The sequence below is a fragment of the Ceratocystis lukuohia genome, assembly GCF_044167205.1.
Source record: "Ceratocystis lukuohia strain C4212 chromosome Unknown Supercontig11_pilon, whole genome shotgun sequence".
NCBI lineage: Eukaryota > Fungi > Ascomycota > Sordariomycetes > Microascales > Ceratocystidaceae > Ceratocystis > Ceratocystis lukuohia.
Window position 1 is genome coordinate 213,529 of NW_027263530.1, and position 27,649 is coordinate 241,177.

The 27,649-nt window shown below is 48.7% G+C and overlaps 7 protein-coding genes across 7 annotated transcripts; 3 read left to right on the forward strand and 4 right to left on the reverse strand.

Annotated features, from left to right (window-relative positions):
* Positions 1–1,375: 1,375 nt before the first annotated feature.
* HOO65_110051 (Vegetative incompatibility protein HET-E-1) lies at positions 1,376–5,256 on the forward strand (the record flags this gene model as incomplete). The annotated part of the gene is made up of 4 exons (XM_071004719.1): positions 1,376–1,909; positions 1,979–2,028; positions 2,071–3,928; positions 3,988–5,256. 4 exons carry the CDS (start codon positions 1,376–1,378, stop codon positions 5,254–5,256), a joined length of 3,711 nt encoding a protein of 1,236 aa, XP_070855761.1.
* A 2,571-nt stretch (positions 5,257–7,827) lies between these two features.
* HOO65_110052 (uncharacterized protein) lies at positions 7,828–8,466 on the forward strand (the record flags this gene model as incomplete). Its single annotated transcript, XM_071001735.1, has 1 exon — positions 7,828–8,466. The coding sequence occupies one exon, from the start codon at positions 7,828–7,830 to the stop codon at positions 8,464–8,466; it is 639 nt and encodes a 212-aa protein (XP_070855762.1).
* A 90-nt stretch (positions 8,467–8,556) lies between these two features.
* HOO65_110053 (Protein kinase domain protein) lies at positions 8,557–9,999 on the forward strand (the record flags this gene model as incomplete). The annotated part of the gene is made up of 1 exon (XM_071001736.1): positions 8,557–9,999. The coding sequence occupies one exon, from the start codon at positions 8,557–8,559 to the stop codon at positions 9,997–9,999; it is 1,443 nt and encodes a 480-aa protein (XP_070855763.1).
* Positions 10,000–12,474: 2,475 nt separating this feature from the next.
* Positions 12,475–13,749, reverse strand: HOO65_110054 (uncharacterized protein; the record flags this gene model as incomplete). Its single annotated transcript, XM_071004744.1, has 3 exons — positions 12,475–12,928; positions 13,112–13,569; positions 13,738–13,749. The coding sequence occupies 3 exons, from the start codon at positions 13,747–13,749 to the stop codon at positions 12,475–12,477; spliced, it is 924 nt and encodes a 307-aa protein (XP_070855764.1).
* A 1,563-nt stretch (positions 13,750–15,312) lies between these two features.
* On the reverse strand, positions 15,313–16,173 carry HOO65_110055 (endonuclease/reverse transcriptase; the record flags this gene model as incomplete). The annotated part of the gene is made up of 2 exons (XM_071004751.1): positions 15,313–15,723; positions 15,859–16,173. The coding sequence occupies 2 exons, from the start codon at positions 16,171–16,173 to the stop codon at positions 15,313–15,315; spliced, it is 726 nt and encodes a 241-aa protein (XP_070855765.1).
* A 1,128-nt stretch (positions 16,174–17,301) lies between these two features.
* On the reverse strand, positions 17,302–17,793 carry HOO65_110056 (RNA-directed DNA polymerase from mobile element jockey; the record flags this gene model as incomplete). Its single annotated transcript, XM_071001737.1, has 1 exon — positions 17,302–17,793. One exon carries the CDS (start codon positions 17,791–17,793, stop codon positions 17,302–17,304), a length of 492 nt encoding a protein of 163 aa, XP_070855766.1.
* A 1,149-nt stretch (positions 17,794–18,942) lies between these two features.
* HOO65_110057 (uncharacterized protein) lies at positions 18,943–20,442 on the reverse strand (the record flags this gene model as incomplete). Its single annotated transcript, XM_071001738.1, has 1 exon — positions 18,943–20,442. The coding sequence occupies one exon, from the start codon at positions 20,440–20,442 to the stop codon at positions 18,943–18,945; it is 1,500 nt and encodes a 499-aa protein (XP_070855767.1).
* Between the last annotated feature and the right edge of the window lie 7,207 nt (positions 20,443–27,649).

The following is a 27,649-nucleotide window of genomic DNA, read 5'->3' on the forward strand; positions in this document are numbered from 1 at the left end:
CAACCCGAGCCCGAGCTGAGCTGTCTGGATACCACCGAGGTAACCCCTCCTCAAGAAACGCGGAGGGGCAGGTCATTGCCACCGCAGACTACAGGGGAGCGATCACAACAAGGGCAGCCTAGGATGACACAACCAACCCCGAGACAGGAAGGGCAGCAACGAAGGAGACGAAGAGGATGAAGTTGAGGGAGAACGGAAGGGAAAGAGAGAAGAGATGGGATGAGGAATCGTTTGCAGGACAGGAAGGAGATGTCGAGTAGGGCTCCATGAGAAGGTGCGGAGGGAGCTCTACTACCGGCCACCAGCATAACGGGAAAAAGATTACACGATGCGGCAACAGCCATGCATATGGAAGGGCAAAACCGCTATACTCCGCCGTGCCGAAAGCCGGCGGCCTTTTAGACTAGTTTACACGTGGTCGTCGCAGACCAAAAACACGAGGTATCCAATCGCACAGGCACGCCCTAGGGCTACGCTGGACAGAGAGCCCTCCTGGCCTAAGCGCCGGACCCTAAGAAGTCTTAGGAGTCGCTCGAAATCCAAGCAAACCTGCAACTGCTGACTGCCCAGGAGTTACTGGAAGATGATATCAGCCAGCAGCCCCTGTCCGGAATACGCCGTCGTATTGTTGCGAAATAACAGTAGGCAGAATCAGTGCCACGTTATAGGGGGTGGGTGGCATCGATGATGTGGCAGGCTTAGCCTCATAGCTGGTGTTGATACACCTGTCATTGTTCTATTTGGTTTGTTTAATGGTAGGAGTACTAACAGGCAATCTGGGGGGCCTGGCTGACAGGGTGGCAGTGCTGTCTGCAGGTAGGGTCTTTCTGTCGCAGGACTTGTGCGCACTGCTCTGATTGCTATGATGTCTAGTGGCTGGAAAGAAACACAAGCAACGGGTTTGTTGATCACACATGAAAAGATATTTAGTAGCTGATATTGCAGTGCCTGGAAGTGGTGTGCAGTTAAATGTGAATGCCATCGTATCTAGTAGTGGTCATGTATTTACTTGAGTGAACATGGAAGAAAAGTGATGCGACGACTAGGGCAATGTACCTAAATTCCATAGGCCCTTTCTGAAGGCGAAGGCCTCCTATCTCTGTTTTTTATTATTATCGCATGCCTCTTGGGCGAAATGTATGTTACATATTATGCATCGCTTAACAGCCATGCATATGGTAGGGTAGGGCCACGGCGAAAGTAATACGATGCTGGTAGCCCAATAAATACTCAGCCTTGGGCGGCAATACAAGTTTCCCCGCATCTGGTATCAAGAATGCTATAGTATCGACAAAGCAGTCACATTTTCAACTCATTCATTGTCCAAGTTGATCTTCTTTCACTATTGCAATACACGCCCCTGAGAGCCGGAATTATGAGAATTCTCAACAAAGTTAAACGTCACTTCTCAAAGAGAAAAGCGCCTGTTCCAAGGCCAGGCCAAGCTACGTCGCCGGCCGCCCCCTCATCTGTTGCAGTACAGCTAGAACCCGAGCAAGCTCCATCGCTACTAGAGGCCGCGACGCCTCCATCACCGCCCAAGCCCGAGCCGGTAGCATTGTCCACTTTGCAAGAGAAGATTTGGGGAAATGCGTACAAAGGCTTGAAATCGAAAGAGCCAAAGTTAGTGGAGGCGTTCAAGAAGATTATCTTATCCAAGTGCCACCTAAGCGTGAAACCTACCGATCGAATCGAAGGCAAGGTGACAGTGGAACTAAACGTCACGTCATCTCAAATGAGAGAGGTTGCTGAGCAAGGGATCGAAAAAACAAAGAAGCAAGCTGCCCTAGTGCAAGGAACCGACCATGGTTTGCGAGCAGTGCAGGCTGTGATGGGAATCATGGATAGAGCTCTCCGTGCGGCCCCAGAAGCTGCTGTTATATGGGCAACTGTCTGCCTTGGAATAGAGGTATGTGATTGCGATTGGTCTACGACAAAAAGAACACAAAGCGTGCTGTTGGTGGCTAACATTGCATAGGCCTTGAAAAACCCCATCGCCGAAGCAGTTGAAAATCAAAAAGGCATCCAGTATGTTTTAGTGAGAACAGAGTGGTATTGGCACCTCGCCAGTTTGCTTCTGGACGAAAATAAGGGACGTACAACTACACTCTTGCTACGAGACACACTGGAGAAGAACATCACGCAGCTCTTCGAAAAGCTCCTCTTGTATCAAATCAGAAGCATCTGTCTCTACCATCGCAGCCAGGCTGCCACTTTTGTGAGAGACATGTTTTTGATCGATGACTGGGCAGGCCAGCTCAATGACATCAAGGCAACCGAAAATACTGTGTTGCACGATATGGAGCAGTACAACAACCAGGAGATCCAAACGCAAATCCGTGATCTCAACAACACAGCGTCTGATTTGCAAGTCAGTCTTGAAAACATCCATGTAGCAATCCAGAATCAAACGGATCAACAGGAAAAGCGGCATCATGACAAAGAGGATAAGAAGTGCCTTCGAGACCTCTACACGACCAATCCCCGAACGGACAAGATACAAATCCAATACAAAAAAGGTGGCTTGCTGAGAGACTCGTACAAATGGATTCTCGAACACAAGGACTTCCGGAAGTTCAAAAACGAAGCGGAAAGCCGAATCCTCTGGATCAAAGGGGATGCTGGCAAGGGCAAAACGATGCTCCTTCGTGGCATCATCGATGAGTTGGAGCTGGATCCATCAACATCACCCTACTACTTCTTTTGCCAAGCCACGGGTGGTGATCGATTGAGCTCCGCCACGTCTGTGCTACGCGGGCTTATTTATCACCTTGCAGATTGTAATCCACAGCTTACCAAGCACGTCCGGAAAAAGTATGATACCATGGGGAAAAAGCTATTTGAAAACGAGTCCGCTTGGTATGAGGTCCGAGGGATAGCGACTGAGATGTTGAAGGATCCGAGCTTGAAGAATGCCATTCTAGTCGTCGATGCCCTGGATGAGTGTACTGTGGATCGGAATCTTCTAATTGACTTCATCACTGAGTCTTCCACCACCAGATGGATTGTATCAAGCCGTAATTGGCCGGATATTGAGGAGAGCCTGAATGATGCCAAGCAAAAAGTCAAAATCCACCTTGAAATAAACCAGGATTCAGTCTCTGCAGCGGTCGACTCTTACATCAACTTCAAGGTAGATCAGGTTGCACAGAAAAGGAAATACGACGATGAGACAAAGGCCGCTGTCTTGGATCATTTGCAGTCAAATGCTCATGGCACCTTTCTGTGGGTGGCCCTGGTTTGTCAAGAGCTTTCCAATGAAAAAACACGCAAACGCCATACCTTGACTAAACTAAAGTCGTTTCCATCTGGGCTTGATGCTCTGTATAAACAAATGCTGCAGCAGATATCTGAGTCAGAAGATGCTCAGCTTTGCAAAGACGTTATTGCTAAAGTCTTGGTTGTATACCGACCCATCACTTTGGAAGAGCTGCATGTCCTTGTTGAAGGACTGACTGCTGTGGGCATGGAAGAGGTGGAAGAAGTTATCAAGTTATGCGGGTCTTTCTTGACTCTTAATGACAATACCGTCTCCTTCATCCACCAGTCAGCAAAGGACTACTTCATGGATCAAGCATTGGACCAAGTCCTACCCTCCGACATTGCGCACCAACACGAAACGATCTTCATGCGATCAATGGACCTGCTCTGCGAAACTCTAGAACGCGATATTTACCACCTGAAGGCTCCAGGGTCTCTCATCGATGAAGTTTCTCCTCCTAATCCTGACCCATTGGCTGCTATCAGATATTCTTGCACATTTTGGGTTGATCATTTTTATGACTCGCCTGTAGATGTAAGAGCTAGTGAGAATAATGAGATATTGGCCTTCTTCCAAACGAAATATCTTCAATGGCTAGAAGCTGTTAGTCTGTTACGAAGCGTCTATACTGGAGTACGAGCAATTGGGAAATTAGAATCTTGTCTGGTAAGTTGCTCTGCATTGAGAGGATTGATTTTGAAAACGCAGGATTTAACATTGTACAGCAGCAAAATGCATCGAAGCACCTTCAAGAAATTGTCAAAGACGCCTACCGATTTCTCCTCTTGAATGCAAGAGTTATTGAGATTGCCCCTCTGCAGGTCTATAGTTCAGCGCTCATATTCAGCCCTAGCAACAGCTTGATAAAGCAAATATTTAGTCACGAAGAGCTAGACTGGATGAAGGTAAAGCCAAGGGTTGAAGAAAATTGGGATGCCTGTCTGCAGACTCTTGAGGGCCATCATCGAAAAGTGACATCAGTGGTGTTCTCCAATGATGGACAGCGACTGGCATCAGGGTCTGCTGACAACACAGTCAAGATCTGGGATGCGACTTCTGGTGCGTGTGTGCAGACTCTTGAGGGCCATGATCACCAGGTGGTATCAGTGGTGTTCTCCAACGATGGACAGCGACTGGCATCAGGGTCTGCTGACAACACAGTCAAGATCTGGGACGCGACTTCTGGTGCGTGTGTGCAGACTCTTGAGGGCCATCATCAAGAAGTGACATCAGTGGTCTTCTCCAACGATGGACAGCGACTGGCATCAGGGTCTGCTGACAACACAGTCAAGATCTGGGATGCGACTTCTGGTGCGTGTGTGCAGACTCTTGAGGGCCATCATCAAGAAGTGACATCAGTGGTCTTCTCCAACGATGGACAGCGACTGGCATCAGGGTCTGCTGACAACACAGTCAAGATCTGGGACGCGACTTCTGGTGCGTGTGTGCAGACTCTCGAGGGCCATGATCACCAGGTGGTATCAGTGGTGTTCTCCAACGATGGACAGCGACTGGCATCAGGGTCTTGGGACAAGACAGTCAAGATCTGGGATGCGACTTCTGGTGCGTGTGTGCAGACTCTTGAGGGCCATGATAGCTGGGTGACATCAGTGGTGTTTTCCAATGATGGACAGCGACTGGCATCAGGGTCTTATGACAAAACAGTGAAGATCTGGGATGCGACTTCTGGTGCGTGTGTGCAGACTCTTGAGGGCCATCATAACAAAGTGACATCAGCAGTGTTTACAAATGATGAGCAGCGAATAGCATCAGGACTACCAGCTAGTCAAGCTTCTTTGCCTCACTCTAGATCCCCCACATACAGTCTCGGCAAAGATTGCGTCTGGATTATGGAGGATGGTCAAAGGATCCTTTGGCTGCCGCCATCTTGTCGGCCTCGGAAATTCACAACAGCCCACGCCAAACTTGGGCTCGGTACTATCTCTGGCCGCATCATAATCATGGAATTTAGATCTGGAGACTGGCTTCAGTAGCCTATCATGAAAGCGAAATGTCCTTGGATAAAGTATCATGTCCATTGTATTATAGATTCCATTTTCCACAACATAGGCGTTTCTTTGCAAATTCAACACTTGTTTCGCAACATTTTAGTTTTCTATCGATCATATGTAGTTTTAGTAACGTAATTTACAAGAGAACAGGACACTCTACTCAAATTCTCACACTTATATCTTTCAAGCCACTTTGCCCAAACCACCAGTAATACTTTCAAATTCTAAAGTAGCCAATCTCGCTCTTGCCATTGCAGCTATCAAACAAAGCCCAAAACTTGGTACCTCAGAGGCTGTTAGTATCTACACAGTCAGCCTTAGCACCTTACACGCAAGGATGAAGGGAAGACGCGCTCGGTAAGAAGTACGCGCTAACTCTACGAGATTGACTGTACCTAAAGAAGAGACTGTAGTCAAGTTAATTCTTGACCTAGATTAGCGAGGATTTCCTCTCTGACTTAGTGGTCATGAAGAAATAGCCAACCTCCTCTCAGAAGGTGACGTAGGATGCGCTGGACAGAGCTAGGCTTCATACTTCGTCCAACGACAGCCATAGCTCAAGACTCGTTTTAATCACATGTACGACTGGTGCCTGATGGTCCTCAGGCAGTCTCATTGAAGCTGGATGCCAAGTTATGGACTCCAACACTAGCTAGCCCGCTTCCCGAAGGGACTGACACTTGGGTCTCTTTGATGCCACACAACCCGACACAAGCCCTCTCACAGTCTGATTACGTCAAGGGTCGAATTGCCCATCATCAGGGGAAGCTCTCCAACTCCGTTTTATGGTGCTATGGACCAGCTTGCCAAGGGGTGACAGACAATAATGCACGCGGTAGTGCTTTTATGCGAGTAGAACAAGTCTCTGTAGTAGCAAATGAGACACTCAGCAAACGCCGGAGAGTCAAAAAGACACGTATACAGCAAGGAGGGCCCCTTACTGTAGGGGATGCCGAGAAGATTCTAGCCCAACAAGATGTTGATCGGTAGGTGGCTCAAGAAATGCGGCAGAATGGTGATTAGTCGAGGTCGGCTGCGGCGGGCATTCAGCACTGTGGCATTTGTGGGAAGACAGGCCATAATGCAAGAACCTGCCTAAAAGACAAGGGATCCTCAGGTGAGTCCAAAAGCAGTTATTTTAACTAGAACTTTGTGGTTATTATATTCCTGTGGAATAGTGAATGCGAGGGGTATTGGGAAGTCTCTTGTTGGCTTGTAAATTACGTTACACAAATGCCTAATTGCTTTGCGAATAACTACCCATTGATGTCAAAGCTTCTTGTAAGGTTTGATAAAGAGACAGGCTTCTAGCAAAAGCCTACCTCTCATCATTCTAGCCCTCACATTATGTAAAGAGTGTTCCCATTCGCATCATCACGATTTCCTACTCGCACCTGACAATCTAATGCCCCACATACCACCAAGTAAGTGAACTAATATAACAGTAGATATTAGGAGGACGTACTGAATGTCCTGTGAAGAAGAGGAAGAAGGAATAAGTGATTATTGAAGTTGTTCTATATCTATCCAAGTCTAGTTCCAGGGACGGATCTCAGCCATCACTACCATGTTCTAGATCAAGCACTTGGGCCTTGGAAGAAGACCCTTGATGTCTAACACTAACCCTAACCTTTGGGCGAACCGTATCAAGGTCAGCAATCCTGATAACCCTAACTTAATCACGTGCCTAAAATACCAAAAGTCCAGCCAATCAAATAGTCGTAATAGCCCCACTTTACAACATCCCTTTCCTCTCTACTCTAGGCCTCTTGCTCCGAGTGTTGTATGTAACCTCCTTCCCTGTGGTCCCTCCTTGAACTTGAATATATTTAACGTCTACGGGATGCATATGGAAGCACAAAACCGCTGTACTCCGCCGGGGCCTACCCCCCGTGCCGAAAGCCGGGGGCCTTTTAGACTAGTTGACACGCGGTCGCCGCAGACCAAAAACACCAGGAACCATACCCAACAAGGACGCCTTCCCTAGCTGCTCAGCCGGACCCTAAAAAGTCATAGGAGATACTTGAAGCCTACGCACACCTGCAACCAGCGACTGCCCAAAAGTGGTAGCAGAAGACGACATCAAACACGCTGCTTCCGTCCTGTTGTATTGCTATGGAAAACCAGTAGGTAGACGTTAAATGGTGCAAACAAACAAAAGACCCCCATTCCATGCTGTGAAACAACAGTAGGTAGACGTTAAATAGTACAATAACAACAAAAATGTCAGGCCTTCTTTGAATCTTCGTTCTCACCCTCATTTTGTATTCACTTGTCGAGGCCTCAACTCCAACTCTGCATTATAGCCCTTGCCCTGCCTTGTTATTTTCATTTTTACTACTTGAACAAAGAAAGCACTGCTGGGACCTTACTGCTTGTCTTGGGAATTGGATGCCCCAGTTCCGACGGTTCACACCACCGGCCTGACAACGACCGTATCGCCACAAGTATCACGTGATGCGTTGCGTGTGCCTTGTTTTGTGTTGTTACTTTCCATCTCAGTCCTTCAATCTTGTCTGCTAAACCCATCGCCGTGCTGCACTTTGGTTCAAAATGGCCCTCACAAAACAGCAGATCAAAATCATTTCAGAAAATCCTCTCGAAAATAGGCTTGACCATCTTCGAGAAAGATTACGCGTCGACGTCGACAATCCACTGCACAAAGATATCGCAGACCTTCTATACGCTCTTGTTGGATCTGAAACAGCATTCAGCCTTCCTTCTCCTGATGGAAACGGTGAAGTGGAGGTCAAATTATCATCAATTCGACGGGATGTCCGAAAGGGTGCAGTTAGACTGGACGCATTTCGTCCTCTTGTCCGCCATGTCGTTGACAAATCTGCTGACACCGACATCTGGGAAGCTGTATTCGACATCATCAACAACCTCAGCATTCTCACTGCTATCCCCGCCAGCATCGCCCCGGCATCCAGAGGAACTTTTGAAGAGATCAAGAATTGCACTTTCCGCAATGTGGGGGGCTTCTGGGAGAAGTTCTTTGATCCCAAGAGGTGGCGCAGAGAACAGGAGGCAATGTTCGAGGGGGTGTTGACCGCGCACGATGGAAAGAAATGGACGGGCTTCCCGAAGGTGCCTGACGAAAAGCTGGTCTGGGACTGGCTTCGCTTTCTGGAAGAGCGCTTCTTGGACCACGCGCCGTACAGGTTCCACACCACCAAGACCGCCGACTAGCTCCAAGAACAAAAAGGACATATGAACCTTTTCTTGCGGAGCCCAGCTGTGGAAAGGAGCGATACATTTTTCTACAAGCACGTCCTTGTTATGGGGGAGCAGAAGAAGTTCTACGACACAAGCAGGTTCAAGGCCGATTTCCTCCAGCTCATGTGCCATGTTCAGGGTGTCTTCACTGACCAGCCGACCCGCCGATTTGTCCACGCCTTCACTCTTTATGCTTTTAAAATGGAACTCTGGATCTTCGATCGGTCAGGGGCGTACAGCTCGGGTACCTTCGACATCCACGATGAGCCGGACAAATTTGTGCGTGCCCTTGTTGGCTATGCCACAATGGATGATGATACTATGGGCCTAGATACGTTCATGGAGCGGCAGGATGGGTATCGCTACGTCACCTTAGATGATGCAAGTGGCAAAGAAACAAGGCTCCGCTTGGACAAGCTAATGATTCGACAGAAAGCCATTGTGTGTCGCGGGACAACATGCTACAAGACGCAGGACAGCTACGTTGCCAAATTTTCGTGGATACCGGATAAGCGCAAGCTTGAGGTGGAACAACTGAAACAGGCAGAAGCGATGGGTGTCGAGGGCGTGGCTAGGGTTGTGGCACATCGTCAAATCACTACTATTGCAGAGATGCGGGAAGGACTCCGATTCTCTGCAGCCCACCCTTTTCGGAGCGAGGACGTTTACTTTCACGATTCACTAACAACCATGAGCATGTCAACCAAGCGCAGATCTTCAGCTGATCACACTTCTAGCAATGCATCTGGGTCAAAGAGGCGGCGGTCTAGCAATACGAAGCTGAGTCTGTACACACCTGGCGAGAATCTGTGGGAGAACAGGATCTACTACTGCCTTGTCGTCTCGCCAGCCGGTCGTGTCATCAGCGACTTTAGAAGCATCAAGGAATTGCTGGAATCTGAGCGGGATGCGATCAAAGCGCATCGGTCTCTCTATGTCACTGGTAAGATCTTGCACCGCGACATCTCTCCAAACAACATTATTATCACCAACCCCGAAACAGCCAATGGCTTCAAGGGCATGCTCATCGATCTTGACTTGGCCAAAGTACTAGACAGTGAACCGAGCGGGGCACGGCACCGGACCGGCACGATGCAGTTTATGGCGATAGAGGTACTGCGCAAAAAGGATCACACCTACCGCCACGACCTCGAATCGTTCTTCTATGTCTTGCTTTGGATGTGCGCACGCCAAGCATGGAGTAATGGATTCGCTGGTAACCAGAACCCGCCCAGGTATAGCGAACTCCGGGAATGGGAGATTGGGAGATTTGAAGCTATAGCAGGTGTTAAGCGAGGTCAAATGACTGTGGATGGTCTTGAAGATATTATGGAGGAATTTCCAGAGGCGCTGGATGTCGTGAAGCCAGTCTGCCTGAAGATAAGGAAGATCCTTTTTCCTTTGGACAAGGACGAGCATATGAGCGTTGGAACACCTATCGGAGATCCAGACCAACTTTACAATCCTATAATAGCTGCCTTGAACGAGGCTATCAGCAAGCTCTAGGTAATGTCAAACAATTATTTTACCACTACATGCAGGGACATGTGACCTTCTAGGAAGGAAGTCATGATGGTAAACAGCTGGGTAAGTGAATATGTCGCTGTCATCTGACAGTTGAAGGCGTAAAGCCTCCATCGCCATACCTGTCCAGGGCATTCCTATACCACATGTCCCAATCGAATCCTTCTTTGCTAGCATTTACACAGATCCCATCGCTGCTTTTCATCACTCATCTTGCCCTTCACACAATCTAATAAGATATTGATACTGCAAGAGAAGTACCGAAGCAGAAAAAGGTTAAGTAGTGTGGTAGGTCATCCTTGCCATATATCTAAGTTGGAAACGACTGCTTGAGCCAATAAGTCTCACCACAGCCTACTATGTTTGAAAGCAAAGGCAAAAGGTCACGCATGTGGCCGGTTTTAATCTCATTCTTGTAGAGTCTTCTGAAGGACTCACTATTTGGAGAGAAAGCTATGGCGTGAACAGCAGTGGTGAGATTTGAGTGTTGGTTCGACTGCGTCTTTGTTTGTTTGTTTGTTCTATTTAACGTCTACCTTACTGTTATTTCGCAGAAATACGATGGACGTTCGACTGCGTCGTGTGCGCCTTTTATGTCGAAGGTCAGTATCAAAGTAACTCTTTTCCAGTACTGCGCGTCTTCTATTCTTCCACGCAGCGGACGGCTCGAGATACAGCGACAAAAACGCAAAGAGCAAAAAAATAGTTGCTTTACATGTTGACAAGAACGAGATTCGAACTCGCGCGGATTGCTCCACTGCGAAGGTATTCCGGAGGAAGGACCTGAACACAGCGCCTTAGACCGCTCGGCCATCTTGCCTAGTAGTTGCTTGACGAAAATATGCGGCCTGAACTCCGGTTATGTTGTTTGCAACTCGGCGGGGCCGTGTCTCAACTCTCCCTTTTTGCCAGTAAAGAAGCCGGCCGGCAAGGTGCACTGGGTCCCAAGACACTGCGAAGTCCCGGGCAATGAAGCAGTCGATCAGCTGGCCAAAGCGGGTTTCAAGAGCGAAGACCTCCTGGTCCCAAAGGCGACAATGTCACTGACGGCAGCAAGAAGGTGGAGGAACGAAGCCTTCAAAGCAGACTTCCAACACTGGATGAAAGAAAACGGTCAAAGATCAAACATCTCGGTGGAGCGCTGAACTGGCCGAGACCATATGACATCGACTGGATGAAGGGGCTACACAAAGGTACAGTCGCCCGGATCCTGGCAGCGCACTCCGGACACGGCAACTTTGAAGAGTACCACGTGCGGCTCAACGACACGAATGCAGAAATACGATGCCCAGTCGCAGGGTGCGACCAAGCCAAGACCTTTACCCCATCCGTGGGAGTGTCTAGGCAACGAGAAGAAACTGACCATGAGATTTGTACGAAAGTCCCTCACAGGAGACAAGAACTGGAGATATCTAGCAGGAAAACTAGACCCTAAGTGGAGGGTATTCGGCATTGAGATGTGAGAGGAGACGGCGCGGCGAGAAGGTGATTTCTCGGGAGAGGGAGTGTGGAGGCGAAAATTTGTTTTACTTTGCTACTTTTCTTTTGTATTCGTTCTACGCTCTGTTCACTGTTTTGTTCTTTGTTCTCTGTTTGATGTTTGGTTGTTCTCTTTCATTCCTCCCTTTTCCTTATATTTTTGTATTTTTCTGTTCTTTTTTTTTTCTACTTCAACCATGGTAGAGCGGAAACGAGCAACAAGGTAGCTTGGCAGAAATTGCGCTCCGCTCGGCAAAACTCTATGGTGAACCTGACAGAGGGTTAATTCTGTCCGGTAACCAGTCCGGCGTCATTTGATCTCTGTGGTTCCCGTAGACGTTAAACATATCCAAGTTCAAGTTCAAGCTGCCAGTAAAGAAAGTGATTCAGTGCCCCGAGCACTTCTACAAGCTTCTCTCCCATGGTCACGCCATCCCTATAGGAAGCTATGGCTAGAATAGGGTCAGTAGGTTGTGCAACTATGAGTTTTTCACGATCTTCTGAAACATCCACTAAACAATGCATCCAACCAGAAACAAGTCTCTATGCTAAAGTGAAGGAACAGAAATTGAAAAGAATCCGGTAAGAAAGAAGTGCAAGTAGTCCGATTCTCCTCTCATCAATAGCGTCTTTACCTAGATAAGGCTCACACTTTTGCAAGCAAAGTTCCATTATGCCATCTTCGGAACTTCCTTGAAGGGCTAGTGCTCCCCATAAAGGATGGCTGAAAGTCAGCAGTGTTGCAAGGGATGTACTTGATGCCACAGGGTGATCTGGTGTTGGCTCAGCATAGAGGTGTTTGGTAAAAAACCGAAAATGGGGAGGGAAAATGTTTCGACCTGGACGATCATGTAAAGCGACTTTTTGGCTGGGATCTTGAATAGTAAAGTTCGATATCGTAGATGCTGTATCCAGGAAAACAGCAAAGAATGATTTTTCATGCTTCTGGTGGGAAGTGAACCATAACGCACTGCGGAGCTACGGAGGGAATGGCAGTGCGAATCTGTCTATTCCGTCGAACAAAGGATTTCGAGCCTCATCAATGCAAATGACAAATTCGAGATCAGATTGTGAATCCCGATCGCTGACCTGACGTTGAGAACCGTCTTCAGCATTGGCCTTGCAATTATCCTCACTGGCGTACTCATTTCTCAGCTTACTGGTGTCCTGGATATTGTCCTCGTTGCTGCCTTCGTCGCTGTTCTCATCATCACTGTCATTTGTATCATCTCTAAATACACTTTGAAAATGGCCACTAAAAGGTGCAAAATCAGGCAATGTCCTAGAATGTTCACATCTTGGGCAAGATGGCTTTGTAGCCTCGATAACGAAATTAAGGGCAGAATCGGTCTTCTCCTGCACAGGAGCATAGTGCTTCTCAGTTTGATAACGGAAGAAATATTCAGGGCTGATTCCAGAAGCACGAGCTGCCCTAGCCAATCACAATAATGTCTTCATGATGAGAGCCCACTTCCATTCCATCATGTTGCGCCTTGCAAGGAAAGACGCCCCGGAATTGACCTGATCCAGGGTTTGCAGAATCAATGGCGTATAGGGTGATCTACCAGGGTAGCCTGCATGCCCTGGTGGAGCAAAGTTCAAGTAAATCACATACTTGTTGTGCTTGACAGCTAGCTGCGAGACAGTATACGATTTTCCTGTACCTGATGGCGCAACAATCGATGTGTAAGGGGATAAGTACTCCCAGGCGGATTGTTTGAATGCTTGGTGATATTCTGTAAGATCATCACAAAGATTCTGACTGGGGTATCCATATGCAGGATGGGCCTTTTCAGGAATTTTGAATGCTCGTTCTATCTCATCTTCCATTTCGAGAAAAGCATTGGGACGGCGTTTCTTCACCTGTTTTTGGGCTTCATGAATAATTTGCTTGACCTCAGGAATCATGACATTGTTGACAGTATCATCTGAAATAGCATTACCATGAAACCACACATTGAAGCTGCTTTTCAAGGAAAGGTGCACTTTGAAGTTGTCTAGATTGACACCATCAGGATATCCACCAAGTTCATCGAGTTGCTTTCTCAACTTTGGGAATCTTTCAGCAATTGACTGAATAAGGTCAAGAGACATGTCCCGGATATTTGATTTGAGTGTATCTTGGGATAATCGAGCGAAAAACGATGGAGCTTGGACATCCTCGGGCTAGTTTGCATATCGGCGGACGTCTTCGAATGAGGTGAGGGTTGCAACCTCACTAAAAGAAAGGTCCCTAGCTACCTGAGTAGCCATGTTTAAAAGCTTAAGCTGCTTGCAACTCGGTTCTACTGCAATGATGAAGTTAGTATAAAACATGTGCAGCATGACAGTTTCAAGATTACTTACAGGGATGCAAAAAGCAGGATTCCAATGGTGCATATAATAGTAAACAGGGGTAATAGAACAAAGCAAGCTGTTGTGAAGCCCTATCCCTTGAAGACCAATGAGTCGATGAAATTATGATAGTGCACACTGGGTGACAGTCACTAATTGACAAGATCTAGTTGGATGTTTGAAGTGGGATAAAATTCCTTTTTTTTTTTTCATGAGAACAGGTGTCAAATCATTGCTGATTTATTTGCTGAGGATACAACATGTCTTTGTGGCTTTTTGTGGCGTCATAACCCTAATTAGCATTTAGAAGAGCTTGACTTGTCCTTGCAGCCAGAAAGTGTCATATCTAAGTTTGATATTGTCAGAACAATCTACTGAATTCAGATTTTATCACTTGAGAAGTCACTCGTGATCCTGTACAGCTACACGTGGAACCGTGCTGGTATACAGATTGATCGTTATGGTGAAGCTTGTTTTCTATTCATTCTCTAAGATGTTAAGCTCTTCCGTCATGGACAACTAAGCTGAAGTATTCAGGCTCGGGTTTACCCAGGGTTAACCCGACCGAAGGCAAATTCCTCACAATACCCATCCTCCATGTAGTTCATCCAACATTTCATCCAACAGATATGCATTTATGGACCCCAATACTGCTTGAGGAGGAGGTTAGCTTCCCCTACTGGTTTTCTACAGCTTTTTGTTTGTTTGTTTGTTCTATTTAACGTCTACCTTACTGTTATTTCGCAGAAATACGACGGCATGTTCTGGACGGAAGGGGAGTTAGAAGATGTCGTCTTCCGACCCCTCTTCCAGGCAGTTAGCAGTTGCAGGTACTCGTCTTCATTGGAATACTCCTATGACTTTTTAGGGTCCGGCCATGTGGCCAGGAGTCTTCTCAGTTAGACGTTGCCCAAGGGCTTCCCTGCTGGTTGGGTGGTTGTGTTTCCAGGGTTGGTTACCTGGTGTTTTTGGCTTGTGGCGCCCTACCTATATAATAGTCTAGTCTAAAAGGCCAACAGCTATCTGCTTCAGGTGTATGCCCTGGCAGGGTACATCGGTTTTGTCCTCTGTTCAGTGAAGTGGTTGTCACATTTTCAACAAAAGATCATGGGCCTCCAGAGAAAGGGCCCTTCTGAATCTCTTCAGCGTCCTTTTGACATCTCCTTCTGCTCTTGTCTTCCTTTTCTTTTTTTTTTTTTTTTTTTTTTCTCCTGACCCTTTCTCTCGCTTTTCTCCCTCTCTTCCTTGCTTTGCTGCCCCTCTCGATCCCCTGTCTCCTCCTTCTCCTCCTCTCGTCCTCACTGCGTGCAGCCATGCTGTATGTGTGTGTGCAGGTTGCTTTGTTCACCTCTGCTGTAGGTGCTTCAGGTTCTGATGTAGCACACTAGCAATGTACTTTGTTGCTTTTGTGTTTTTCAGTAGCTTGTCTGTAAACCTTTGGCTCCAAGGCCTTGGTAAAGTCCTGCACGTCCACATGTGCCCTCATTCTTTGGGCTGGTTGCAGTGAGTGCACTTGCGTGGGCACTGGTGGTTGAAACAGTCGTGGTACTGGTCAAAGTCTCCATGTCCCATCCTGGCAGCCAGGATGTGCCCCAGTTCTGTTCTGTCCAGGCCTTTATAGCCCAGAACGCGGAACGGGGGGTTGCATGGGATACCATCAAGTGGGCGATATCCTTCCTGCTCTTTCCACCATTTCTTGTACTCCTCACGCAGTTGGTTTCTCCCCCATCTTTGTGCCCCTGCCAGACTGGCGTGGGGCTCAAGGTTGGATCTGAGGCATCCAAGTTTGGCTTGTGCGTCGGCTTGTTCGTTTTCCTCCAGGCCTACATGTCCTGGGACCCAGAGCACTTGGATGCGCCTCCTGTCATCCTTGCTCTTCCACATGTTCAGGGTCTGTTTGGTTTTGTCAATGATGTCCTGGGAGGTACTATTTCGTGATTGTGGGTTGCGTAGGCAGTCGACTATTCCTTGGTTGTCCAGACAAATCTAGATTTCCTTGGCGTCCATGTGTGCCACAGCCTGCCTCACTGCCTCGCAGGCTCTGTACACTTCTATGTCTGCCACCTCCATCCATTTGCCCAGAGCTATGTGTCCTGTTTCCAGGGTAGCTCTGTTTGTAGTGGTGACCCACCCTGTGCCTGTGTTCCCCTTTGTGTCTTTCAAGCCATCTGAGTAGGCTATAAGCGTCCCCACAGGTGCCATGTCTACCTCCTCTCTGTGCTTCTCTGCTTCTTTTTCTTTGCTGAGCCACTGTTGAGGGGGCATGGGTGGTCTGGCGACTTTCAGCCTCAGTGTTGTGTGGGTTTCCATTCTCACTGGAAGCATTCTTCGTATCCTCAACATGGCTGGATTGTACTAGGCTCCTCTCAGCGTATGATCCTTGTCCAGTGTGTGCCAGTGTATGGCTTCCCTTCTTTTTTCGTCCTCCCACATGAGTTCAATTGGTGGGAAGCTTGCTGCATGGTGTAGGCACTCTTTTGGCGTTGTGCAGTACATGGGTAGGGCTGCCCTCAGGCAGTTTCTGATTGCGACGTTGACTTTCTCTGCTGCTGTTTTCGTCATTTCAGTTCCCATCCACACACTCGTTGCGAAGAGTGCTTTGCTCATCGCACACGCCCGGGCTGCGTTCAGCATACATGCTGTGTCTACTCCCTTATAGCACCCAGCCAGGTATCTCAGGCTGTTGGCTACTTGGTTGATGCTTGCTGTTGTTTTCATGATGTGCCTGTTGAAAAGGAGGTTGGCGTCGAGATGGAGTCCCAACCATCGCATTGACTGCTTTTTTGGTGTGGGGTTCACTTCACCTAGTCCTTCAAACGTGACGGATGGGTTGTCAGTGATCCTTCTTCTGCCTTTGATGTGCAGGAGTGTTGATTTTCCTGGTTCTAGTTCTAACCCGTTCTGTACTGTCCACTCTGTCACTGTTTCCATCAGTGTTTTGATTTTCTGGCAGTTGTCATTGAAAGTTTGGCCACTAACTACCAGCGCCCCATCATCTGTGTATCCCAAGAGATAAGGTATCCTCCTGTAGATGGGAGCCATGAAAAGCATGAAAAGAATAGGTGAGACTGGAGAGCCTTGTGGGAGGGAGCCTCCTACTCGCTTCGTTGTCCAGCCCTCTTCTGTTTGTATGCGGGCAGTCCTTCCCTCCATGAAACTTCTTGCCCAGCAACATAGTTTGGTTGGCCAACGGTTTTCAGACAGCTGTCTTTCCATTCTCTCTGGTTCGACTGCGTCGTATGCTCCTTTTATGTCGAAGGTCAGTATCGAAGTAACTCTTTTCCAGTACTGCACGTCTTCTATTTTTCTGCGTAGCTCAATGAGGAGGTCTGTAACTGCCCTCTTCAGTACTGCACAGATGTAGTTCCATGGGATGATCCTTTTCTCAATTGCTTCTTCCACCATCCTCTTAGCCACGGCTCTCTCCAGGCCCTTTCCCAGGGTGGGCAGGAGAGATATGAGTCGATATGATCAGGGCTCATTGCATGGGCGTCCTGGCTTTGGAGTTGCAACCAAGTCTGCCTTCTTGAAAATGCTGGGGTGGATCCCGCTCTCCAGACAAAGGTTGTACAACTTTGTTATCATACTGCCTAGCGGTTGCCATGCTCTTTTCCAGACCTCGTTCGTGATGCGGTCTGCTCCTGGGGCTGTATTCGCAGGTTTCCACAGAGCAGCTTTCACTTCCTCACTGGTGAGTGGTGACCATTCATTTGCCTCTGGGTTGGGCTCGTGAAAATGCCACTCCTTTTCTGTGTGTTCCTTTGTGTGTGTCTCCCGGAGAAGAGCCACTGACTCGGCTGTGCAGGTGGTTTTCGTTTGGTCTGGTCTCTGCAATAGAGGGATACACCTGTCTGGCTTGTCGTTGGCCCATTTAACTGTGCAGAAGACATCCTTTGGTTCTTTCAGGTCCACAACAATCTTGCTCATGAGGGCCTTTTTAGCTTTCACAATTTCCCACCTCATGGCTTTTTTTTGTTTCTTGTACGCGGTCCTCTTCTCAATGTCTGCAGGATGATTGCAATGGGCTGTTCATGCACTGCACATTTGGGCATTCTGTTCTTTGCATGCATCATTCCACCATTGTTTGAGCACAATATTGGAGGGCGTTTTTGGGGTTGATGCCTCAAGTGCTCTTTCCACTGCTGCCATCAGTTCCTTGGCTATGAGCTCTGATTTGTTTACTTCATCACTGCTGCTCTCTAGAAGCTTTTCCAGTTGGTCAGCTTCTCGTTTGCATTCTGCGACAAAGGTATTGGTGTTCATTTTCCTTAACCTCCATTTAGCCTCAGGTCTTTTTCAGGCTGCCCTCGCTCTCACTTTGACTTCAACAATCTCGTGATCACTCGTGCTTCCTGGTATTATGTTCATACTGGTTACCCATTTACCCACTGTGGCTTGAGGTGCGATGACCAGGTCTATGACTCTCCCATCCTTGTGCGTGGGTTCCAGGTTCCATGGTGTGTGTTGAGGCCCCCTAGTGTAATCCATGCATTGTCTTTTTCTGTTCGCATGAGTTCTTTTAGTCCCTCCCCCGGCCTTATGCTACCTGTTGGTGCACTGTATGCCCCTATTATTTGAAGCGTTCCTTTCGTTGTCTTTAGACAGATAGGGCACAGGTCTGCGTGCGCCTGGTGTAAAGGAGCGAATCAAACAAATGGATATATTGGCATAAGAACAGAAACAATCGTTGAAGAAGAAAGAGCTAACTAATACTACAGATGGCGGAGGGTTCTACACTACTTTATACTGATGGAAAGAGGGACTGCTTCTTGCTGAAGGTCTAGACCCCCGGGACCATTCCGGGGGGACGGTCTGAGAGAGGCCTTAATGGATAGGCCGTCTCCGGCGCGTCTGAGACATGTCCCAATGGATAGGCTGTTTCCGGTGGTTGCGTCTAAGGCATGTCCCAATGAATAGGCCGTTTCCGGTGATTGCATCTAAGACGGGCCTTGAACGGATAGGTTGTCTCAGGGGGATTGCGTCTAAGGGAAAGGCCCTAGGCAAAGCCTCTATGGGTTGCAGACCCTAACACCTGGTGCATCTCCATTCTGTAGTGTCTCTTCGTGGCTTGGTCCCCTTTTTCCTGCATTGACGCTCCAAATTGTTGGTTCTCTAACATTGGTCTTGTCGGGACTGGGTTGGTTCTTCGCTCGGCTCAGGGTCAGCCAGGGGCGCTATTTTTCTCTTTTTACGGGCCTGACTGTCCTTCCCGCTGGTGTCCTGAGACTTGTCTGCTGGCTCTTTCGCCGTTCTCTCCGCGCGGGCTCCCCTTTTGCATTCGGGTTCCCATGCGGAGTGGCCTGCTGTTTTGCAGACAATGCATGGCGCAGGAGCTCCAGAGTGTTTCTTTTCGGTGTGGTCTGGGCTTCCACAGAGCCTGCATCTCTGTTTTGCTTTACACCCCGCCGTGGGGTGTAGTTCCCAGCAGGTGCGGCATAGGGGCAGCGCCGAGGTTCTGCACCTCTTGACCGTGGCCGTGTTCTTACTTCCCGCAAATTTCATGCTTGTGGGGAGTGTCTGGCCTTCTGGCAAGTCGATGGCGAAACGGATCGTGGCATCCTTGTACTTCTCCGTTTCCATTTGCCATTTTATGGCCTTGACTTGGCCTCCAGTCTGTTTCGCAATTTGCTCGGCGAACCATTGTTCGGTTCTGATGGGCACGGGGCCCTCCTCACCGAGCACATAGAAGTCCTCCAGTCCCGTGATCCGTGCGTGGATCCACTTCTTATCGACTTCGCATGCCTTCGCTCCGTATGCGATCCTGGCTCGTTCCATGTTCGCATCCGTCGCTGCGCTTTTTTTGGTGTGGAATGCCCAGCCAGAGTTTACCTTCTTTGTGCTCAACTCTTTAGGTGTCCCCCCAAAAATCTTTGCCAACTCACGGTTAGCCACCTCTTCTTTGCCTTCAGTCAGTCCCCGAATCAAGACTCTGACCATTTGCTCTCCCTCCTTGCTGGGAGACTTGATGGTTGTCTTTTTCTGGGCCACCGGCTGTTTGGTCCCTCCGGTGGCCTGCTTGGCGACTGTCGCGTAAGTCCTTTTCCCACTGGACGCCTCCTGCTTTTGGGCAGTCGTCCCCTTGAGCTTTGTGGCCTTGTTGGTTTCCGGGCTTTGTCTTTTCTTTTCAATTTGTCCGGGGTTTGGGGCGCGGCCCCCGAGTTGCAGCTTCCGGAACGCTGCTCTGAATTCGGCAGAAACGTGTCCCGCCAGCATCCTCACGTTGGCATCCCCTTTCGCCATTGAGATGGCCTGGTTGCATATCTCTGGGACTTTTTCCGCCAGCGAGAGGTATACGTTGCCTTTCAGTTCCGCCCTTTTCTTTTCCTCGGCTATGTGTTTCATGGCCATCTCGAGGTTGCGTTCTTTTTCGGTGGGTGGTCCACCGTGTTTCCTTTCCTTTGCGGCCGCCTTCTTCGGCTGCTCCGCGCGCGCGACGGTTGTCGTTGGCTCCGCCTGCGTACTGGACTCCTTCTCCTCCGCCTCTACACCCGCTGTGCTGTCTGTCTTTTCTAGGTCTATGACCTCCTCAGCTATGTCGACCATTTCCATCTCATTCTGGTCTTCTATGGGGCACGTCGGTGAGGCGCTGTCTAATGCAGCCACGCACTCCATGGTGTCGCTGTTCTTTGTCGTTTGTTGTTTTCTTTGTTATGGTGCGTGATAGTAAGGCTTCCTTAAGGTTATCTCCTTTTCCTGGAGTTGAAGGAGGGAAGTTGGCTCGAGGAGGATTTTTGTTTGTTTGTTTGTTTGTTCTATTTAACGTCCACCTTACTGTTATTTCGCAGAAATACGACGGCATGTTCCGGACGGGAGCACCTCCCGGGCGGTCAGCAGTGACAGGAACGCATAGACTTCAACCATCTCCTATGACTTTTTAGGGTCCGGCAATATAGCTAGGAGGGTCTCTGTCTAGCGCGGCCCGAGGACGTACCTGTCGGGTTCCAGGATTGGTTACCTGATATTTTTGGTAGGTGGAGGCCACAGGTAAAAACTAGTCTAAAAGGCCCCCGGCTGTCCACACGGGGGATAGGCCCCGGCAGAGTACAGTGGTTTTGTCCTTCTATGCGTGGTTGCTGCAACACCTTTGGTTTTCCCATTTTTCACATCATCCCACCGACAAAAACCCCAGACAAACCCTAATCCCAGAAGTGGAATCGACTCCCAACTTCCCCACAAACATTCGTTCCTCTGAAAAATCTGCTATGTGTCCTGAAGCCATGAAGATCATGGAGACAAGACAACAGATTCCAGTGCAGTCTGGGCATCCCGTCAAGCGACGAGAAAGTCAACCATACTGTGTGAGCATCCGAGGGCTCATGGTCTATCCTTCCACCGCCCTGGTGGCCGCGGCCTCATGCGGTGTGGATGTGACCTAAGTCAGCCCCCTTTCTAGTGACCTGCCACAGTCACCAGTCTGTCCGAGGACAGAGGAGCGCGAGAAAAAACAAAACATAAGAAAAAGGAGTGGACTGTGTGAACTCTCAAATACTCAGTCCTGAGCGTGAAGGTGAACTCCTTGAGTTGGAGTGGTGTTGTGGCGATGAGGGGTTGGCGATCGCGAAAGTTGTCGTGAAAAAGGGGGCGAGTCGACGACGAGGTTGTTCCTCAAAGTTGGGCAAGAGCGGCCTCAAGGCTCCACAGCTCATTGTCAGAATCCATGACAGAGTCAAAGAAAAAGAAAAGAATGAAAGACGCTTATCAGTGTCATAGGCGTCGTCCTCTAGCAGCCCGGAAGAAGGGGAGGCGCCAGACCTCAAAGGTACCCCCCCGAGGGTTGTAAGAGGGAGAGTTGAAGTCCAAGCAGCAAAAAGAAAGATCCTTGGGCATGGAGTTGTGGTAAAAGGGACAGCGCGAGACAAAAAAAAAAAGAAAAAAAGAACTAATGTACAACACTGGGTATTCGCACGTGGTCACCCACCGTACTACTGATCCAGCGCTCTATGGCTTGACTAAGGGGGAGCAGACGGGACCCCGTATTTTCCATAGGCTATGGTCGTACATATCAGATATGGCCTTTTCGGACTTTATAAGCTAAACAAGAACAGCCGGTCCGGCCGAACACCGCTTCAGCCTCGCAGGAGCACGGAGATGGAGAAGAGACCAGCTACGTCTCGACTACGAAGGGTGGTGGAAAGAACAAAAAGGATACCGTCCGCTTGGAACCGGCGTCCCCACTGAACCCCTCTTCCGCAACTCCCGCTACAAAGGGCTTACTAGAATAGAGCTGGGCCATATCCTCGCGGCTGGAACTGGCGATGGAGACTTCGACAAATACCACGAGCGATTGGGATACAACTGCCCACTTGGATGCAGAGCTGTCTGGACACCACAGAGGCAACCCCCCTCAAGAAACGCGGAGAGGCAGGTCACTGCCACCGCAGACTACAGGGGAGCGATCACAACAAGGGCAGCCTAGGATGACACAACCAACTCCGAGACAGCAAGGGCAACAACGAAGAAGGGGACGAGGAGGGCGAAGTTGAGGGATAATGGAAGGGGAAGAGAGAAGAGATGGGAGGAGGAAACGTTTGCAGGACAGGAAGGAGATGTCGAGGAGGGCTCCATGAGAAGGTGCGGAGGGAGCTCTACTACCAGCCATCAGCAAAACTAGCAACAAGTGACACGATGCGGCAACGGCCATGCATATGGAAGGATAAAACCGCTGGACTCCGCCGGCGCCCATCCCCCCGTGCCGAAAGCCGGCGCCCTTTTAGACCACTTGACACGCGGTCGTCGCAGACCAAAAACACCAAGTATCCAACCCTGGAGCCCTGCAGGCACGCCCTAGGGCTATGGTAGACAGAGAGCCCTCCTGGCCCAAGTGCCGGGCCCTAAAAAGCCACAGGAGTCGCTCGAAAGCTAAACAAACCTGCAACTGCTGACCGCCCAGGAGTCACTGGAAGATGACATCAACATCAGCTAGCAACGCCTATCCGGAACACGCCGTCGTATTGCTGCGAAATAACATTAGGTAGACGTTAAATAATACAATAACAATAACAATAATGCCCGGGTCGCAAAAGGGTCATCCGAATTTGTGATTCGTGTAGGCGATAAATATATTCAAGTTTAAGGTCGTCCGAATCCTGGCAGCGCGCTCTGGGCACGTCGACTTCGAAGAATATCACGAGCGGCACAAACACGTGAATTCAGAAATACGAGCCCAATCCTAGGCTATGAGCAACGCAAGACCTTCCCATCCGCGGGAGTGCCGAGGCAATGTCGAGAAACTGGTCACGAGGTGAGGTTTGTGTGAAAACTTTTCGCAGGAGACAGGGTTTGCAGGTATCTAGCACATAAACTTAACCCTAACTGGAGGGAAGGTAGGGGTATGCTACATTGGCATTTGAAAGGCGACGACTGGTTGCAAGCTGCAATTTGCTATTTTCTTTTTCTTGTGTCTTTTGTGCTTTAACTACGATAGAGTGGAAACAAGCCAAAAGTTAACTTGGAACCAATTGCGCGTCACTTGTCAAAACTCAGGAGCACCTTGCAGAGGGTTAATCCTGACCGGTAGCCAATCTGGCGTTGTTTAATCTCTAGCAAACCGGCTGGCAGGGTGTACAGGGTTCCAGGACACTGTGAAGTCCCGAGAAACGAGAAAGTAGACTAGAAGCCCAAAGCGGGCTGCAGGAGCGCGGATTTGCTGATTCCCGAGAGGACGATGTCTTGGGCGGTGACGAATCGCTGGGAGAACGACGCATTCAGGGCTGATCAACGTGGAGCAAAGAGAACGCAGCTACGAGATAGAGGGATATGACTGTAGATGAGGCAAGAGAAGCGACTCATCAAATAGATGTCAACGTACAGATGCAGGCGCAATTTTCGAGGAGTGGTAGTCAAAGTAGCGAAGGAAAGCCGTTGTGGAAGATGAAAGATACGGTGAGACTGGTCATAATAGAGGAAACATGCCAAACTGGTATTGCGGTATCGATAAAAGAAGGTGCCAGTTCAGTTTAATTGCCTACTCTTGTTGTGTGTTTAGTTTGATTCCTGTCTTGAAGGTTGAGAAAAGTGTTGCACTCGCCCACGGCGTACGTCATATCCTTTACAAACCAAGAAATTGCCATGCGGATGGGAGACTTTACACAGATCTTAGGATCTAATCATATAAACATCAAGTAATTAGCGAATGAAATGGCACGCATGTTTAGACCTTTGATCAATGAAGCGGCAGAATATCAATGAGATTGACGCGTTAGCCAGCTTTGAATATAGCGGATGGAGAGGCGACTGGAAGGTGAGTCTATTGTCATCAGGCTCTCAGTTCCCGGAAAACTTCCATGGTTCGTGATAGTCTCCCCTTCTTCTTGAAAGAGCGCACTTCGTTAATAGAAGAGTCGATCTTCTTCTTTGCCTGTAGTTTCTGTGTTGCTTTAGATACATTCAGCCTTTGGCTATGGAGCCTATATGAGGACATGGAGACACTCAAGGCAAGGGTATCGCCTAGGCAGGGAAAGTGAGCGCCCTATACTGAAAAGTCAAGCCTATTGAGCATATTTTCCTCAAGGCATTGCCGTCGTTTATGTTGCGGATGGAAAGCCCCTGTGACTTGACTAGTAGGATGTAGCCATTTCCAACCAAGACTGGTCATTGCGACTCTAGTCTTGACGAAACAAGAAAACAAAAAGGGGGGAAAAGAGAGAGGAGGAGAGCCAAGCCAAGCTGGGCTATTCAGAATTTGTCCTTTTGCTTGACTAAATATATCTTTCTGAAGTGCGAGCTCGATAGGCACACAAACCTGGTAGGTCCAAGTTCTTTCAACATTTTCGAGAGCTGGTCTCCCGCTACAGCCTTTCTTACACGCCCTAGTGGCGAGGCTGTGATTTTATTTTTACATATTCACGGATGTTATGGTATGGACGTTCCAGGTTTCATTTAATGGCACGGTTGGTGGCTATAGCATTGAGTGTATGCATCACCATGAAAATGGCTCTTCATGTAGGTAAGCAAGCCCTGAAGTTTCTGTCCAGGATATAAAGCCGCAAAGCAGAAGCAGTCGCTCTCATGAGCGGAAAGCGCTGGCGTAGCGGCTGTAGGCTTGAGTCAGCTGAGGGATCTACTGTTTTGCAGAATCAAAAGCCAGCGCTCAGCTTGCCAGTCTGACAAGCCATCACAAAGTGTTTGTGCAAGTCTCACATGAAACATGCCAGGACATCGGTTCCGCCGCCACCCTAAGGTGTTCTCATGCCAATCATGCACCGAACGATGTAGACTAGGAAGGCCCTATTACGCTTTGACATTGTCCTGCATGTGCTTCTTGACCATGTAGATATCGACCAACTCGCCGCTGCCGCAGGAGCAGCAAGAGCCAGAGGCTGGAGCCGAGGTAGAGGCAGGGGCAGGATGGCTAGCAGCAGTAGTAGCCAAGGATCTCGGAGGAGTGTCTGGCCTTGGATCGGGCTAGGTGTAGGCGTGGAAAATCGCGCCTCCGCTAGAACCACCAGTTATGCACCAATGCGAAGCCAAAGTACTACCGCCATTAATGATGTGACCAGAGCCAGGATGACTGGGGAGCTGCAGATGACCATCAAGCCAAGCTGGCCAGCAGACATTCTAGCGTCCACTACAAGAGCTTGTGTGTCATATGACACGCTAGAGAGGCATCGCTTTCTCCTAGCCTACTACAGATATGTGGTCTGCAGCAGCGATGGCGGTCTAACCATCACCGCAGAAGGAGCAAGATCTCGAATCTATAGGAGCTCTTTTGCGAATAGTTGAACATTTCTTGCCTTTGGCTGTGCTCTGCCTGCCAAGATAAAATGGACCAGATCGCAGCATCCTTGGGTGCATAACTCCCACATCCCGGGTTGGCAAGCACAGGCGGCCCTTGTCCTCTTTGCCGTTTTTGGTTGGGTAGTGTTGAATTCTCGGGCTTTACATCGTGGATCCTTTGACTCGGGCATAAGTACATCTAGGACGATAAAGAAACATCTTCATGTGATCACGTTTATTATTCTAAGTTTTGGTTTTACTATGCGGTATATTTCAACGTATAGAGCCATCCCCAGCAACTTGTTTCCATGCTCACTCTAGTTAGGGTATCATGGTGGGCCATCAACCTTGTTATAGGTCTTCAGCGACAGAAAAATGCAGGCACTAGAAGGTGCGCGTGTGTGTCTAGAGTGCTACACAACTTTGTAATTTTGATGATAGTTGTGTCTCGTTGTCTTGGACAATATTCTGCCGCTATCTAGGATGAGTGCACCGCGCATACGGTCTTGTCTGAGATTCAACAGAATCATGGGAGAGGGGGGAGGAGAGGTTAGATTTTCCATGACGTCTACACGGCATATCGGCTTAGTTGTGTCCCGAACGGTGGGGGTGTAGCATTGTTGCTTACTGCAGGCTTGCTTTTTTTTTTAGAAGCTATGATCTCATTATATATGGTGCTACCGCAATAAAAGGGCGTTCACATGTCCGAGCCTGAAAAGACGCATAGTTCACACAGCAGCAATTTCCTTTCCATGAAGAGACGGCAAAACCCAAGAGCTAGCCGCGCTTGGATTGGCCCTACTTTCTTACATCCGGGGTCCTTAACGCACCCGGTAGAAACGATATAAGCGATACCGGAGAAAGTCGCGAACCAAGGATGGGATGGATGCGAGCAATGCAATGTGCATGTGGGGAAAAGCAGCAGAAGTACGCGCTAAACGCAGACGACATATAGACATGTGCACCTAGGGCAATAGGGAGATGCAAATGATACGGTGGCATACACAAGCAAAGAATCAGGCAGTAAAAATATGAATAGGACAGACGACAGACAGACAAGTAAGATCTTACCAGAGTGGCGAGCTAGGACAGCGTGTTGCCGAGTGGATATCGCCCAGCTTGACTTTGTTCATGGCATGTCCTGTGTCTGGCGCAGCCAAGCATAGAACGGCAGACAAGTGCCACTTGGGATGTGGGAGACGGTCACGAAAATTAAAATAACATAAAATAGATAAAAAGAAGTAGAAGTAAAAACAAAGAGGAGGACTCTGGTTAAATGCACCAAGGCAAGTCGCCCTATTTTGGCATTAGTAATCAGCGGTGCAACCTGCTCCCGAAAAAGGCAGGTTGCTTGACAGCCCCACCCCTTTGTAACTTAAACAATGCCCATGCTGCCAACCTTGGGCTACGTTTAGGCCATTGAAGAGGCTTCCATTTCTGTGCTTACTAGCTTTGATAGGGCTGTTTTTTTGGGCAGGCCCAGATCCACAAGATCGCAGGATGACACTAAACTAAGAGTAAGCTGCCTTGACTAAAAAGGAAGTAGGGGGGGCGGCTAGAATGACGGGGGAACATTCTAGGCGTCTTCTAGAAGAAGGATTACTAGCTCGGGTGAAAGTTTCCGCAAATCAGGCAGTTATTAATTTTATTACTTTGCGATTTGACAAGTTTATTCTGGCTTTATTCTGGCTTTTTTTTCTTTTTTTTACCTACATCTTTTTCTTTTCCGTCTTCCTTTTTGCTTCCTTTTTTCTTCCTTCTTTCCTTCTGTACCTTCCCTTTCTGCCTCTTACTATATGGCTTAGCTTACTTCCCCATTCCCTACCCACACATGTGTCTGCTGTCCTTCTCCAGCATCCCTGCTGCTGTGGTGTCACTTCAATCCACTGCTGCTTTCTTCATGGGTTTCATGGGTTGTGGCTAGAGAATTAAAAGCACGGGCTAATGGATCAAAATAGTAACCTGCTGGTAAGCGCGAGGAGGATAAACAACACGCAGGGGCAGCAATGACAAGATTGAATGTCAAGTGGCACATGCATGCTGCACTGCATCCCTGCTGCTGAAGGCCTCTGTGCATTGTTTCTCTTGGCGATCAAATAATTGC